At 41.7% G+C, this 15090-nt stretch overlaps 1 protein-coding gene across 1 annotated transcript; it reads left to right on the forward strand.

Moving 5' to 3' along the window:
• The first annotated feature begins 2973 nt into the window (after positions 1–2973).
• On the forward strand, positions 2974–3908 carry LOC108015094 (mitochondrial import inner membrane translocase subunit Tim17-B). Its single transcript, XM_017081336.4, has one exon. It carries the CDS (start codon positions 3100–3102, stop codon positions 3739–3741), a length of 642 nt encoding a protein of 213 aa, XP_016936825.4. The 5' UTR covers positions 2974–3099; the 3' UTR covers positions 3742–3908.
• The last annotated feature ends 11182 nt before the right edge of the window (positions 3909–15090 follow it).

Raw genomic sequence — 15090 nt, forward strand, 5'->3', positions numbered from 1 at the left:
CTAAAAAGGCCTTAAAAACTAATCGATGGCCACCTACGAATTTTCCTGTTCACCTGGTGTTTGAAATTGAAAAATGGCTAGTTAACTTAAACATATTGAAGAGCTTCGTAACATTTTTTCAGTCAAAATGCTAGATTTATGGTTCTCAAACACCAGGCAAACAGAAAACTTAGCAAGTGACAGCTGGTAGCCAAAAGTGAAATTAAACAGCTGTTCATTTTCAAGATGGCGGCCCTTTGCATATTTCCCCTCCTCCCACTGACCAATAGGATCTGATCTCCATGGGAAAGAACCGTTAGTTGTGAGCCAAACGCAGACTAGAGATGAGCAACTATGGCTGTTTCACGAGATTGTCACGATATTGTCACGATCATGTCACGAGCTTGTCACGATCTTGTCACCGTGGCAAAAGGAAGAAATCACCAGAGCATCTCTAAGTAAGCTTGGAATAAGCTGATCAGCAGATCGTTTTACACCTACTAAACGTTTATGTTCGCCTGGTGTTGAAAATAAAAAATCTAGCAATTTTACCATTTTCTCGATGAGAAAATAAGGTATTTTGGACTTAAGATTATTTCTATGAATTGTCATTTCAATGAGGTCTGAAATTTAATTTCTTGATCTTTGACACCAGGCCAACATAATCCGTAGCAGGTGGCTGCTGGGCGCTATCATTTTCTTACTGGAAGAAAACCGTTAGTTTAGTACAAGAGACTAGAGGTGGGGCAATCGCTTGATGGGCCAAGAAAGGCCCTAAATATTTTGGGGCGGCACACCACTAGTTCAGCCTTAAAAACTAATCGTTGGCCACCTACGAATTTTCCTGTTCGCCTGATGCTTCGAATTGAAAAATCGCTAATTTACTTCAACAAATTGAAGAGCTTCGTAGCATTTTTTCATTCAAAATGCTGGATTTGTGGCCCTCAGACACCAGGCAAACAGAAATCATAGCAAGTGGCAGCTGGTAGTCAAAAGTGAACTTAAACAGCTGTTCATTTTCAAGATGGCGGCCCTTTACATATTTCCCCTCGCCCCACTGACCAATAGGAATTGATCTCCATGGGAAAGGACCGTTAGTTGTGAGCCAAACGCAGACCAGAGATGAGCAACTATGGCTGTTTCACGAGCTTGGCACGATATTGTCACGATCATGTCACGAGCTTGTCACGATCTTGTCACCGTGGCAAAAGGAAGAAGTCACTAGAGCATCTCTAAGCAAGCATTGATTAAGCTAATCAGCTGATCGTTTTACACCTACTGAACGTTTATGTTCGCCTGGTGTCTGAAATAAGAAATCTAGCAATTTGACACTGGATTGGCATTCATGGAACTAATGTCAAAATATGTAATTGAATTTCCAACCAAGTGGCATGCATCTTAAATAACTTTTACCTTTTTGAATGTGAAAAGAATGTATTTTAAATAAACCATTAGTGGTACTTTGGGATCATTAGGCCACATCAAAAGTTGGCCAGCCGCAGACAAATGGCAGTGTAAATGGCTTTTGGGCGAACAGAAACTGTGGGAAAATATCAGAGATCTTTAATCAACGCGATCATAACTTTTGAAGAGGCTGTTGACGAAGGCAAGCGGATTTGCGGACCGAAAAGTTGGCCGAGCTGGCGAAGTTTGGCACTCGAAATGCGCTGCGTTTCCGTTGTAGTTTCGGCTGTTCAGTTTGCCAGCTCACCTGTCCTGTGCCGCCTCGCACTTCGCATTGGCCACACCAGGCCACACCTCGCCCGGGGTTCCCCAGCTTCCCGGTTCCCCAGTTTCCCGGCCCTCCAGTCCTGCACTTGGCAGTTGGAAGTTATCATGGGAAGGGAGGCGAGGAGCGGAGGCACGCAGGACCTCCCATCGCCGCTCCGGCAAACATTTTGTTGCCTTTGTTGGCCGGAATGTTGCTGCTGCACTGCAACAATATATTATGCGCTAAGCTCCTCAACTATGCAGCCGCCGGATGGGTGGCCATTTGGCTTTGGCTTTGGCTATGGCGTTGGCTTTGGCTCTGGTTAACCGACTACCGTTTTGTAATTTATTTAAGTAATAAAATAAATATACGTACGTTATGTGGTACGTACGTAGCGCACCTGCCCATGTGCATGTGGATATGTTGGCCCTATGGATGCGAATATGTGGCTCCATGGATGTGGATGTGGATGTGGATGTGGATGTGGATGTGGATGCCATGCTGACGGTGGGTTTGTTGTCAAGCGAAAGTGCGCTTCAAGTGCACCAAGCACCCACTTGGCCAAAGTGAATTTAGTGTCAAGTGCAGGAAAATGTGAAAAGCAGCTGCGAGTTAGTTTTTCATATTTAAGCAGCACTTCACCCAGCAACAACAACAACGGAGGGAGCCATCCAACACTGGTTGGTTGTCTATTCAAAATGGATTGCCTTAGGCCTTTCAGAGGTCGTGCGATATGTGGCCATTAGTCAGGGAGTTTCTCTTGGCATTTTTGTTTCTCTTGAGGATCGATAAGGTCCTTTTTAGTGAGTATTATTACCCTTTTGTTAATGTTTAAATATATAATAATAAACCATTTCTAAAAAAAACCTGAGGAATGTCCTTCACGAAAAAAGTGTAGTCAAATTGAGCGATATAAAAGTTAAATGGACTCAACAGTTACTTAACTATTAAATATTAATTTTACAATTAAATAGCAGCCTTAGCAACTGCAAAATACATACTACTGTGTTTAATAGTAGTAAACTTTTTTTATAATAGCATATTGGTTAGTTTTACCAATAACCTTGGTCCAAATTTGGTTCAATGCTAAATGTGTACAACTAGTCTAGCTGAAAAAGGGGGGCTTAAGGTGTGGTTTCACATTACTAATTATGTTTCGGATATTATATTTTAAACAGGTCTTAAGTATAATAACTAATATGTTATATAGATAAGAAATATTGATTTCAAATTTGGTTGAGAAGTAGGCGGCGTCATTGAATTCTTCCTCGCAACCCCGATCGCCTCACTTCACATTCATTTCAAGTCCCATCGAACCTGTGATAAGTCGTGTGTAGAGCAAACGGAACAAATTCAGCTTTTCAGTTTTCAATTTCGGCCAGATATATAACTATATAGAAAGATACCAAATGGGAATGGAGGAGTATTCGCGTGAACCCTGCCCCTATCGCATCGTCGACGATTGTGGCGGCGCCTTCGCGATGGGCTGCATCGGAGGCGGTCTCTTCCAGGGGCTGAGGGGATTCCGGAATGCGCCGCAGGGCATGCGCCGCCGGTTCGCCGGGGGACTGGCCGCGGTGAAGGCCAGGGCGCCGACCGTCGGCGGGGGCTTTGCCTCCTGGGGCATCCTCTTCAGCATCGTGGACTGCAGCCTGGTGCACCTGCGCAAGAAGGAGGACCCCTGGAACTCCATAGTCAGCGGGGCAGTGGCCGGCGGGCTTCTCTCGTCCCGGAACGGAGTGGCGGCAATGTTCGGCAGCGCCATCGTCGGCGGAGTCCTGCTCTCGATGATCGAGGGCGTGGGCATCCTGTTCACCCGCATCTCGGCCGAGCAGTTCCGCAATCCCGACCCGCAGTCGGCGGAAGGATTCGGATTTGGATTTGGATCTGCATCTGCATCTACATCTGCTTCTGCTTCTGCAACTGGAACCGCATCTTCAACTGGATCTGCATCTGCAACTGGGTCTGCAACTGGATCTGCGACTGGATCTCCAGCCGGCGATATTAACCCTGCCGCGGGCTTTGGGTTCCCCGGCGTCCAGCGGCACTAGCAAAATTTACGTGTTTATTCCGTCACTCAAAGCGACCGTTTCGAACTTCCAATTACAATCGCATATCCAATTTGTATTCGATCGATTATTTCGTGTGCCCCAAACTCGGCCCAGAATCCAAATTATAAGACTAATATGTTTTATATGTAGCCTTCAATATAAATTCACTAGTTTTTATTAAATAAGTTTTTTAATTTGCAGTCGTTTACTATTAAAATGAAAGGGCTTAAATCACAAATGGGAAAAATTTGATTATTAAGCTTTAATAACTTTTCCACTCGTTATGGCCAAAGGCTCAGCACTTTTAATCAAATAAATTGGGGGAGCTAAATCAATGTCGAAATGGGATCTTAGATGATTAATCCATAATGGCAAACGTTGAAAATAGTTTCAGATTTTATTTCATTGTCAAAAGTTTATTAATACATACCAAATCATGTTAACATTCAAGGACAACTAAATTTTGAATGATAAATAAGGTTATAAATTTGCCAACTAATACAGAGACTGTACAATTAATCCAAAAATAATAAAATTTCAGCGGTTCAAGATAAAAGAAATGCATAAATAATTGAGTAGCTACATTTAAGGGCCAATAAATGAGACCCTGCCCCACTGTGCACCACCCAAAAGCAGCGAGTGGGTGGTGCAGATCGAGGAGCAGGACTTCTGGCTCGGGGCAGGGATTTCAGCTGGCAGCTCCTTCAGGGCAAAACAATGACGGGCCGCATTTAGAAGCCTTTCGCTCTCGGTGCCCCACGAGCCACCCCCTCCTCCCCTCCTCCCGTAACCCCCTGGTGCCCCTGCACCACTCCAGACCGCCACCCCGTTAACCCATTCCTGCCGTTCCGGATGTCGTTGACTTTTCAAGTCGCATTAGAAGCGACACGGCGGCGTCATCATCGCGGTGGTTGGGTGGCCAAGTGGGTGGTTGAGTGGGTGAACGGGCGATGGTCGATGGGCGGTGGGCGGTGGGTGGGGCATAAAAATACATGTAAGAGGCTTTCAGCTTATTGTTTGGCACTGTCGCGTTTTTATGATTGCACGCAAGGCTCTCTGGTCGTCTGGCTTTTGGGCCCTTGTCTCGGCTTAATTTTATTGATATTACACGTACTTGAAGTCGACGACCAGGTCGAAAACAGCCACACCACACCCATTCCCATTCGCATACCCATTTCCATTCGCATTCCCATCGTCTGGCTATTAATTTTTACGGCTTACGACTTACGACTCACGACTTACGGCTTACGGCAGCCGTAGCATAAATGCCCGCTAGATGGCGCCCCCGCGCAGTTGATCAATTTTTTATATCTATAGGCACTTACTTGCCGCGATATATGTATTATATATTTATGCCTCGCCCGGCTTGTGCAAATCCAATTACGGTTTCATAATCAGGAATCAAGACCTGCAAGTGTTGCCACTTCATCCACTTACTTTTTAGGGTACTCAAAAACTAATTTATCCAATTCAACTGAATTTATCTTTAAGGTATGAACATATTTACTTTGTCTATCATATGTTTTCAATTTTCCGAAAGTGATAAAAAGCTTTTCTGGTTTTTATTTGAGAAAAACTTTTTTTTAAAGATTTTTAAACTTTTATTCTGTAATTACTGGCTAAATCTTAATGAAATTCCTTTTTTGGCCAAACATTTCTTGCGGCTATTTTCCCGATTGGCTCATTCATTTTGTATTCTAGCAACAACTATTCCTTAACTTGTGTATTATATGGTTGTTCTTGTTGTTGTTATTGTTGTGTGGCAATAAAAATGCTACAACTTAATTAATTAAGTGCAAATGATAAAAATGACCAAATAGCACGAAACACACACAAGCTCACAAGCACACACACACACTGGCCAAGCAGAGAGAGAAAAAACTAATTAAGTTTTATGTGCAATTTTCGTGGCTGAAAAGTTTCGTTTGTGTGGCAATTGTGTGGTGGTCCAAAAGAGGGGGTGTTGGGGCTGTTGGGGGTTAAGGGGGTTAAGGGGGTCTGGCATGAAGGGGGCGGTGGGGAGAATGTGGCACGTTACGTTGCCGTCACGTTCTGTTATTTATTTTGATAGTTTGTTGTAGCTGCAGCGCTCTCACACTGTCTCCCCACCTCGTTTACCGCCCCAACCTCTGCCTTTCTCCCACTTTCTCTCGTTCTATGTTTTCCCCATCTCTTTTGGCGGGAAATCTGTGCACTGACATTTGCCGCGATTAATGAAAGTTAAGCTTTTGTCCGAAGTCTTTAATTTGTGGCCATTAGAGGGCAGCCAACACCAACACACAATCATCAATGTGTATATACACATGGGAAAAATAGGAGTGAAAGAGATACGGAAGCGACAGAATCAGACACAGCGAAAAAAGCCAAGGACCCACAAATTATGTGTCTACTATTTGATCTTTTTTTGCCTATGTTGTTCGCCTCTCAAAACAGTCGGTATCTTAGCTCTGCGCTTCGGTTTGACCATTTTACGACTGAAGAACGGCTAAAAAATAAGGTATTTAAGTCCAAAATCATACTCCCTATTTTTAGAATTTTGGCCGTCACTGTGCGAAATAAGGTCAGAAAAAGAAGTGTCATACCTCGTTGAGCTCGTAATTAAATTTCCAAGCGACCTGCACTAAAATCTGGGAATTTTAATTTTTGGTCAGTACTCGCAAAAAAAACATGATGTAACCCCTTACAAAAAATGCGAAAATTCGTCAAAAAATAAATTTCCCGATAAGTGAAAGAGGTCGATAGCCTTGGTTGTTAGCTGCTCATAACAGGCGGTCTTTTTGTTATGCGCCTCGATTTGACTAAATTACGACACAAAAACGGCCTAAAAATAACGCATTTTTCGTCAAAAAATAAGTTTCCCTATTTTTGTACAAAAAAATTCAGTATTTTGGTCGACAAATTGCGAAATGAAGTCAGATTAAGGAATGTGATGCCTCGTTGAGCTCGTAATTAAATTCCCAATCGATTATCTTTTAAATCTTCAAACTTTAATTTTTGAAAAATTTTCGAAAAAAATAGATGATACAACCCCTTACAAAAAATGCGAAAATGGGTCAAAAAATAAATTTCCCGAAAAGTGATAGAAATCGATAGCCTTGGTTGTTAGCTGCTAATAACAGTCGGTCTTTTTGTTATGCGCCTCGATTTGACTAAATTACGACATAAAAACTGCCTAAAAATAACGCATTTTTCGTCAAAAAATAAGGTTCCCTATTTTTGCACAAAAAAAATCAGTATTTTGGTCGACAAATTGCGAAAAGAAGTCAGATTAAGGAATGTGATACCTCGTTGAGCTCGTAATTAAATTCCCAATCGGTTGGCATTTAAATCTTCAAACTTTAATTTTTGAAAAATTTTCGAAAAAAATAGATGATACAACCCCTTACAAAAAATTCGAAAATAGGTCAAAAAATAAATTTCCCGATTTGTGATATGGATCGATAGCCTTGGTTGTTAGCTGCTCATAACAGTCGGTCTTTTTGCTGTGCGCCCCGATTTGACTAAATTACGACATACAAACGGCCTAAAAATAACGCATTTTTGGTAAAAAAATAAAGTTCCCCATTTTTGCACAAAAAAAAACAGTATTTTGGTCGTCAAACTGCGAAATGAAGTCAGATTAAGGAATGTGATACCTCGTTGAGCTCGTAACAAAATTCCCAATCGATAAGCATTTAAATCTGAAAAATATATTTTTTGAAAATTTTCGAAAAAAAAAAAGATACAACCCCTTAGAAAAAATGCGAAAATTACGACTTAAAAACTGCATAAAAATAACATATTTTTCGTGATAGGGATCAATAGCCTTGGTTGTTAACTGCTCATAACAGTCGGTCTTTTAGCTGCGCGATTCGGGTTGACCAAATTACAATTAAAAAAGGCTGAAAAATAAGATAACTTTGGCCAAAACCCTACTCCCTAAAAAACACTGATTTTCCCCAGAGATAAGACTATTTATCTCAGTGAGGCCTAGCACTGCGCAACATTCAAAATCGGTGGCAACTGCAGTTGGGAAAAATGCATTGCCTACTTATGTGGGCAACATCAGAGGACCTCGTTGCCAAATTGAATAGCGCATTATGGCGCGCGGGCGGTTTTTCCGGGTGGCTTTTCCAGCGGGAGTGCTGGAAAAACACATGCCTGCCCCGATGCTTGTTTACATGCGTTTGGCGCACTCGCCAGATAAATCAGCAGCAACAACATCAGCATCACAGCAGCAACATCCCAGCAGCAACATCACAACAGCAGCAGCAGCAACAACTGCAGCTGCAACATCAACAGACCAGCTCTGATTTAGTCAACGCTGATTGTTAAAGTAAGAACTGCAACCACGACATGGTAAATTTGCAAAACAAACTCTACCTTTTTTTCCTTTTCCCCTTTTTCCCACAGGTGTGGTCAACCTAATAGGGGTAGTAAAATGTTTTCAAAAAACTGTACAAATAAATGACTGAAAACATTTTTATTGCTGGTTTTTTGGAATTTGAAATCAACATCAATGCAAAGTAAATCAGTAAGGGCTTATATTAGTCTTACTTACTGCAAAATATTATTTTGGATAGAATGATATAATCACGTCCAAAGGAATTATCGACTATCAGATACCCAGATAAGTGTATTTTTTGTATCTTGAATAAAGCTAAATATTTAACAGCGGAAGTCAAAGCTTAAGCGGATATTTTAGACTACTTTGGGATCAATTTAAACTGCCAAGGATACCCCAATGTGAACTATTATTGCAACCGCAGCTGTTTGAGCCTGCCCTATTCAAAGTCTCCGATTGCAGCTTTTGAATTCAGTTGCAATTCAAAGCCCACTAGCAACATTGAGAAGTTGTTGAAAAATATTTGTCCTCTGCCATGCAGAACTAGCAGCTTACCCCCCGTTTTCCTCGGATGTGTGTGGGAAAACTTTCGACTTCAGTACACAACTTACCTCAACTTTTGCCGGGGCACAAAAAATTTGTTAACTTTGGCCGAAAGGAGGACTCTAGGACGAAAGGACGAAAACTTTTGCATTCGCCTGCAGTTGAAGTTGGCCGGAGAGTAATTGAGGCACTCGAGGGCGAAAGGAGCCGAGTCCAATTTTCGCAAATCGTCCGTTTTTGCAGGTGATAAATTTTGAAAGGCATTTTAATTGATTTCGACAAATGAAATTAAATTCACTGGAGCGCTAGAGGTGCGAGGTGCTAGCTATGAGCTGAGAGCTGTGAGCTGTGAGCCAACATCAAATATTAAACGTTCTGCCATTTGAATTATCAAATTTCGTTTTGCGCCCTTGCCTCCCATGTGAGTTTCAATTAAAAATTTACTTATTTGCTCGACAAAGTTTTTGTGTGGCATTTAGCAGGGGCTGGGGGCGTGGCATCGGGACGAAACTCAAATACCGAAATGCTCAAATACAAAACGGCAGACAAATGAAGACGGAGATGCAGATGGCATAGGCGATGGGATGGGCACGGGAATGGGAATGGGAATGAATAAATTTCCAAGCAGTTGAAATGTTGAACCAAGCGAAGTTTCTGCTTTGTTTTGGCGCCTCAGCTCAAGAAACACACAAAATGAGCAGGGCACAAAGGTGCACTGAGAGAAAAGCCTAGCCAAGCACTTAATAAATTTCCTCCATAAAGTTCTTTCCTTCAACTGAGAACAAAACAGAGTTTGGACTTTAAAGTCTAGTTTGCCTTTCAATAAATTATGGGTGTAAGTTTGATAGAATCCCAAGCGTAGGTTCAAATCGATATACACTTTTTCTAGTGCAAAAAGCTAGGTTAAGTTAAAAACTGAAATTGCAATAAAGTTAGGACTTTAAAAATCAAGTTTTTATTTAATAAATGTATAGGGCTGGAGGATTCCAAGAGTACTTCCAATTTTTACACATTTTTTTTCAGTGAACTCTTCTTCAAAAAAATGAAATATAAACTAAAAACTGAAAACTGAAAAAGTCTCTAAAGATAGATCTTGAAAAGTCAGGTTTATATTGCAACACTTTATATATATTATATTTATGTTCTGGGGAAACCCAAGAAATGTCATAATTTCCAATGAATTTTTTACAATGTATTTCCAAGGAAGATGCGATAGTTGAGAGCGACTGGAGCTGCATGCGGTTTGTGGCGGCATCTTACTTGCTGCACACTTTTGTGGACACTGGCGGGGGCGGAAATAAAGTGGTAATAGGAAAAGGGGCGTGGCAGGGGCCTCTGTTCAAGTTGTGCAGCGAAAGCCACAAAAATAAGAAACGACGACAAAGTACAAGCCCCCTCTCTCCCCTTTTTGGCCCCTTTCCAGCCGCCGCCTCTGTGCGAAAAATTAGAACCGCAAATCATTTTGAAAACAATGCATATGCCATGTCATATAAGTAGGCGTCCGGGGGGCGTGGCTGTGGGCGGTGGGCGGTCGGCGAAAAGTGAGAGAGACTTTTCCTGGGCGTTTCCAGGAAACTGCACAAATTCCTCATCTATCTGGGAAAACAGCCACAAAACAAGTCGGATATCCGAGATTCACCCAATGCTAATTAGTCGGGCTGCGGCTTCTAATTGGGATTAGCATTTGCCGAAGGAGCAACTTTCAGGAATAATCGCGAGAAATGCTCGTTACCATAAGCTCATTAGACCAACCAGTTGAAAATGATGCACTCGTGTTAATTGTGGAAAAGTTAAATTTCGAATCTGGTAAAGGTTATGTCATCAAAAGAATTCCATTTCAATGTTCATACCTGGAAGCCTGAAAAGAAAATGGAACAGTTAAAATATGTATTAAATAAACGTAACTAGAAAATAGATTTATTTAAAGTATTTAATAGACTAATTATGTTACTAAGAAAAATAGTCCTAATCCTAAATTTTAAATGAATCCTATTAACATCGATCATAATTAAAGCGAACTTAAGGGACTTATTACTTTTTTACCATAAGTGAGTTATCTGTACAAATAAAACAAATACAAAATAAATAATTACAAATTGAAATTGGATAAGCTCAGTTAATGGCCAGCATTTTCATTTCCCACATTGACTTCCCAATAGGTAAGCCAAAGAAGGTGCCAAAAATATCATCCTTTGGCCTGTCAGAATTCCCAGCTTGGCAATCACAGCGATAATCATATTCACATCGGCCACAAAAGAAATGCTTGGGAAATGAATATGTGGACGGGGGGGGGGAGACCGCAAAGAGTTCCTAAGCCAAGCCCATTGGAGGCTTCGGCTTTGGTTTCTGTTTCGGTTTCGGTTTGGGCCATGTTAATGTCGGCTCAGACATGTCTAACACCCTTTGGCTAAGCCGGTACCGCCCCGCCCCTTACTTTTTCGCCACCCCCGCCCGTTGCCTTTTTCTTTGCCCCACTTGCAATTTAATATTCATTTTGTGAAAAGCCCATTTACATTTTGCGTTTGCCCTTTTTCGTTTTTGTCCTGCCACTCCAGGTCCTCTCCATTCTCCGTTCTCCACTCTACACTCTCCTTTCTCCTTTCTCCTGTCTCCATTCTCCAACTGCTTCTGTTGCCGTGCATGTGTGTTGCACTTTCTTTTCTCGACCCCATTTCCCCGCCCCAACTCAAATCCCAAAGCCTAAAGGACCCACTGCTCAACACGGCGTATGCGTAATCTAAGCAGAGCTCTCCATTTCCCAGTCCCCATTTTCTGCCAGTGCCTTTTGTTTGTCTTAATTCAACCGCAAAGGCACAAGGATGCGGGATGTAGGGATACTGGGATACTGGGATACTGGGATGTGGGGACACTGGGATACAGGGATTTGCGTCCGTTGACCACTTGAAAAGATTTTTAACCCGCTGCCGGCTGCTGTCCCCGTTTCAACCCCTCCATGGCTGTGCCGGAAAACCTGCTGCAGCTGTTGATTTATACGCACTGGACCATGTCAATGTCGATGCTGAGCGCCCTGAGGGAAGCAATCATCGCCGGGTGCCATAACCAGATGCCCATGGAGTTCCTACACGGTAAAAAAATTCCCGGAAACTAATTTCAAGAGGGGATGTCTTGAAAATCTCAGCCAACTTGTGCAATAAAATATTATTAAAGTCTTAGTTTAATTCAATGTGTTTCTAAAATATTTGCAACACATGCACATATGTAATTAAATTAGTTTTAAAACATATTATTATTGTGTGAAAACTTAATGTTTTTATATTTTCAGGAATCTAGATTCATCGGTAATAAAATAATGTGACAAACCACCAAGTTAGCATATGTGTTAAGATATTTACTCAAAAGTGTTCTCCCTGTGTAAGCCCGAACTCAATCCAAGCTTGTTGTTTCTTTCCATTTGGATGACTTTCAGTTGGATTGGACTGGCGTACAAAAACCGATCCCACTAAGCACCCACAATTAGCCGCTGGGAAATTGTTTTTCGGGCGCCGAAATAGTTATTAAAATACTTATGGACAGTTAAATGTTTAATCAATGTCCCGCCATATGTGATAATTGGGGCGTGACAGGGCGGCGTGGCAAATATTTGGCTGCTGGCCACAAAAACCCGGTTTCGCTGCGCGACCAGCGCAAATGCAATTGAAATGCAAATATTAATTACAATCAAATGGGCAGTCAGGTGAAATCGAAAAATTTCTGCTCTAAAAGGATGGGCAAGTGGGCAAGGGGCCGAAGTTGTGAAGCGACCCTCGCATTCTGCACCCCATGAACCGTTCACGCAACGTGTCGCGTTGTAAATAGAATTTGTGCATAATAAAATTATGCATTCATAAAGCAGTTGCAGTCGGAGTGCCGAACATGGCCATAAAACACTCGCTGAATGCAATTTTCACCACCGGGCAACCACTCTCCCTCCAGAGCATTCCTTATATAGTTAAACACCCCCTCCCCATAGAGGAGTATATTTGCGCACAATGCTGTGCCATGGAAACCGGGGAAACCTCTGTCTGATTTCCCATTCAACGGGAATAGTGGGGAGTCCTTTTGAAAGGCGGCGTCATCGACCGTGAGTCCATTTGGCCGAGCCCGAGCCCAAGAAGCGACCCCCCGATGGCATCCAAGGGGAACCGCATATGCCTTTTGGAATTGCAATTGGAACTGGAGCTGGAGCTGGAATCATCATTATCATCATCATCTTCCTGGCCGGGGGCATCCTCTTCCCAATGCTCCGCTGCACAATGGCAACAGCCACCAAAAGTTGGCTTTAATATCAAATGGACTAAGGGATATTCCGGGTGTATTTTGATAAGTTACGACCCCAATTTAATAAATAGCAAAAAAACCTAAAGGAGTATTATACCACTCACCATAGAAAGCTAGTAATAATCTATTCTAAGTCTCTGATTCTACTTCAACAAGCTCCTGTAGTATATTCCACAATAAAATAAGAATAATGCGTAAAATACCTTAAGCAGAGCTCCACATCCCGACCACCTGATTCCTTTTCTACCCCAGTTGCCACCTCCTGGTTTTCCGACATCCTCTACTAATTCCACAGTTCTGAGGGACAGCTAAGTCGGGCCCCTCCTTCGGAACGGCTCTCTTTTCCTTGGATTTCCGCAGAGATTTTCGACGGGGGTGACGTCCATAAACGGATTATAATGCGTGAACCCGCGCCGCCCCTTTCCTACCGCCCGTCGCCTACTTATGCCAGTCCATCGCCAGGCAGTTAAACCGCTTACGGAAATGCTGTTCCCTGTTCCCCGGATTTGCTTTAAACGGTGCACGTGGAAAAAAAGTGTTTCATACTTTTATACCATTCAATTTTGGCTTTATTGTAAGTTTTTCAATCTTAATATAGTCAAATCAGGGGGCGCAAATAAAAGGCCAACTATTTGAAGCAGCTTATAATCAATTCTAACAATCCCCATCACTTAGTACAGTACAGTAGTATTTTGGACAAAAATAACTTCATTTTTAGCCGTTTTTCAGTCGTAATTCGGTCAAGCCAAAGCGCACAGTTAAAAGATCTACTGTTTTGAGCAGCTAACAGTCCAGGCTAACTATCTCCAACACTTTTTGGGAAATTTATTTTTTGACCGATTTTCGCATTTTTTGTAAGGGGTTGTATCATCTTTTTTTTCGAAAAATTTTCAAAAAATAAATTTTTTAGATTTAAGTGCCAATTGATTGGGAATTTAATTACGAGCTCGACGAGGTATCACATTCCGTATTCTGACCTCATTTCTCAATTTGTCGACCAAACTACTGATTTTTTTTGTGAAAAAATGGGGATTATTAATTTTTGACGAAAAATACGTTATTCTTAAGCCGTTTTTAAGTCGTAATTTAGTCAAATCGTGGCGCATAACAAAAAGACCGACTGTTATGAGCAGCTAACAACCAAGGCTATCGATCCTTATCACTTTTCGGAAAATTTATTTTTTGACTAATTTTCGCATTTTTTGTAAGGGGTTGTATCATGTTTTTTTTCGAAAAATTTTGCAAAAAATAAGTTTTTCAGATTTAAGTGCCAATTGATTTGAAATTTAATTACGAACTTAACAAGGTATCACGTTCCTTAATCTGACTTCATTTCGCAATTTGACGACCAAAATACTGATTTTTTTGCTCAAATATAGGGAGTATCATTTTTTGACGAAAAATGCGTTATTTTTAAGCCGTTATTAAGTCGTATTTTGGCCAAATCGAGGCGCACAGCAAAAAGACCGCCTGTTATGAGCAGCTAAAAACCAAGGCTATCGATTCCTATCAGTTTTCCGGAAGTTTATTTTTTGACGAATTTTCGCATTTTTTGTAAGGGGTTACATCATGTTTTTTTTCAAAAAATGTCCAAAAATTAAAAATCCCAGGTTTTAATGCAAATCGCTTGGGAATTTAATTACGAGCTCAACGAGGTATGGCACTTCTTATTCTGACCTTATTTCGCACGGTGACGGCCAAAATACTCTTTTTTTAAGGGAAAAATAGGGAGTAGGATTTTCGACAAAAAATGCCTTTTTATGCCGTCGTTTGAGCAAACTGAGGCGCGCACGTAAAATACCAATAAAAGTCCTAAAAATTAAAAAAAACGAATCCTGTTAAAGTTGTTAAACAAACAAGTTCTACAGTAAAATGCAAATCTAGTTGTAAGAAATTTCAGAAAAATTCTGGAAACCGAAACGAACATGGGATTTCCCAAGTGTATGTCCTGCCCCTCGTCCGCTGTGCTTCCTGAGCTTTGTCGAGCCAAAAGTCCATTCTGTCACGTTTTATATTGATATTTAAAAAAACAACATGGGTGGGTGGGCAGAAGAGGGGAAGGGAAGGAAGGGGAAGGGCGGACCGCCGCAGCAACAACTAACAACTAAACAAAATGGCAAAACAAATTTCTGCGCGTTTTGCGCCGCTCAGCACGTAGGCAGGGGCGTACGAAAGCAAAGGGGAGGGGGGGGTGCTGAAAAATC

This window comes from Drosophila suzukii, chromosome X, assembly GCF_043229965.1.
Source record: "Drosophila suzukii chromosome X, CBGP_Dsuzu_IsoJpt1.0, whole genome shotgun sequence".
NCBI lineage: Eukaryota > Metazoa > Arthropoda > Insecta > Diptera > Drosophilidae > Drosophila > Drosophila suzukii.

Coding starts and splice junctions, on each gene's coding strand:
- LOC108015094 (XM_017081336.4), top strand. CDS start 3,100: ATGGGAATGGAGGAGTATTCGCGTGAACCCTGCCCCTATCGCATCGTC.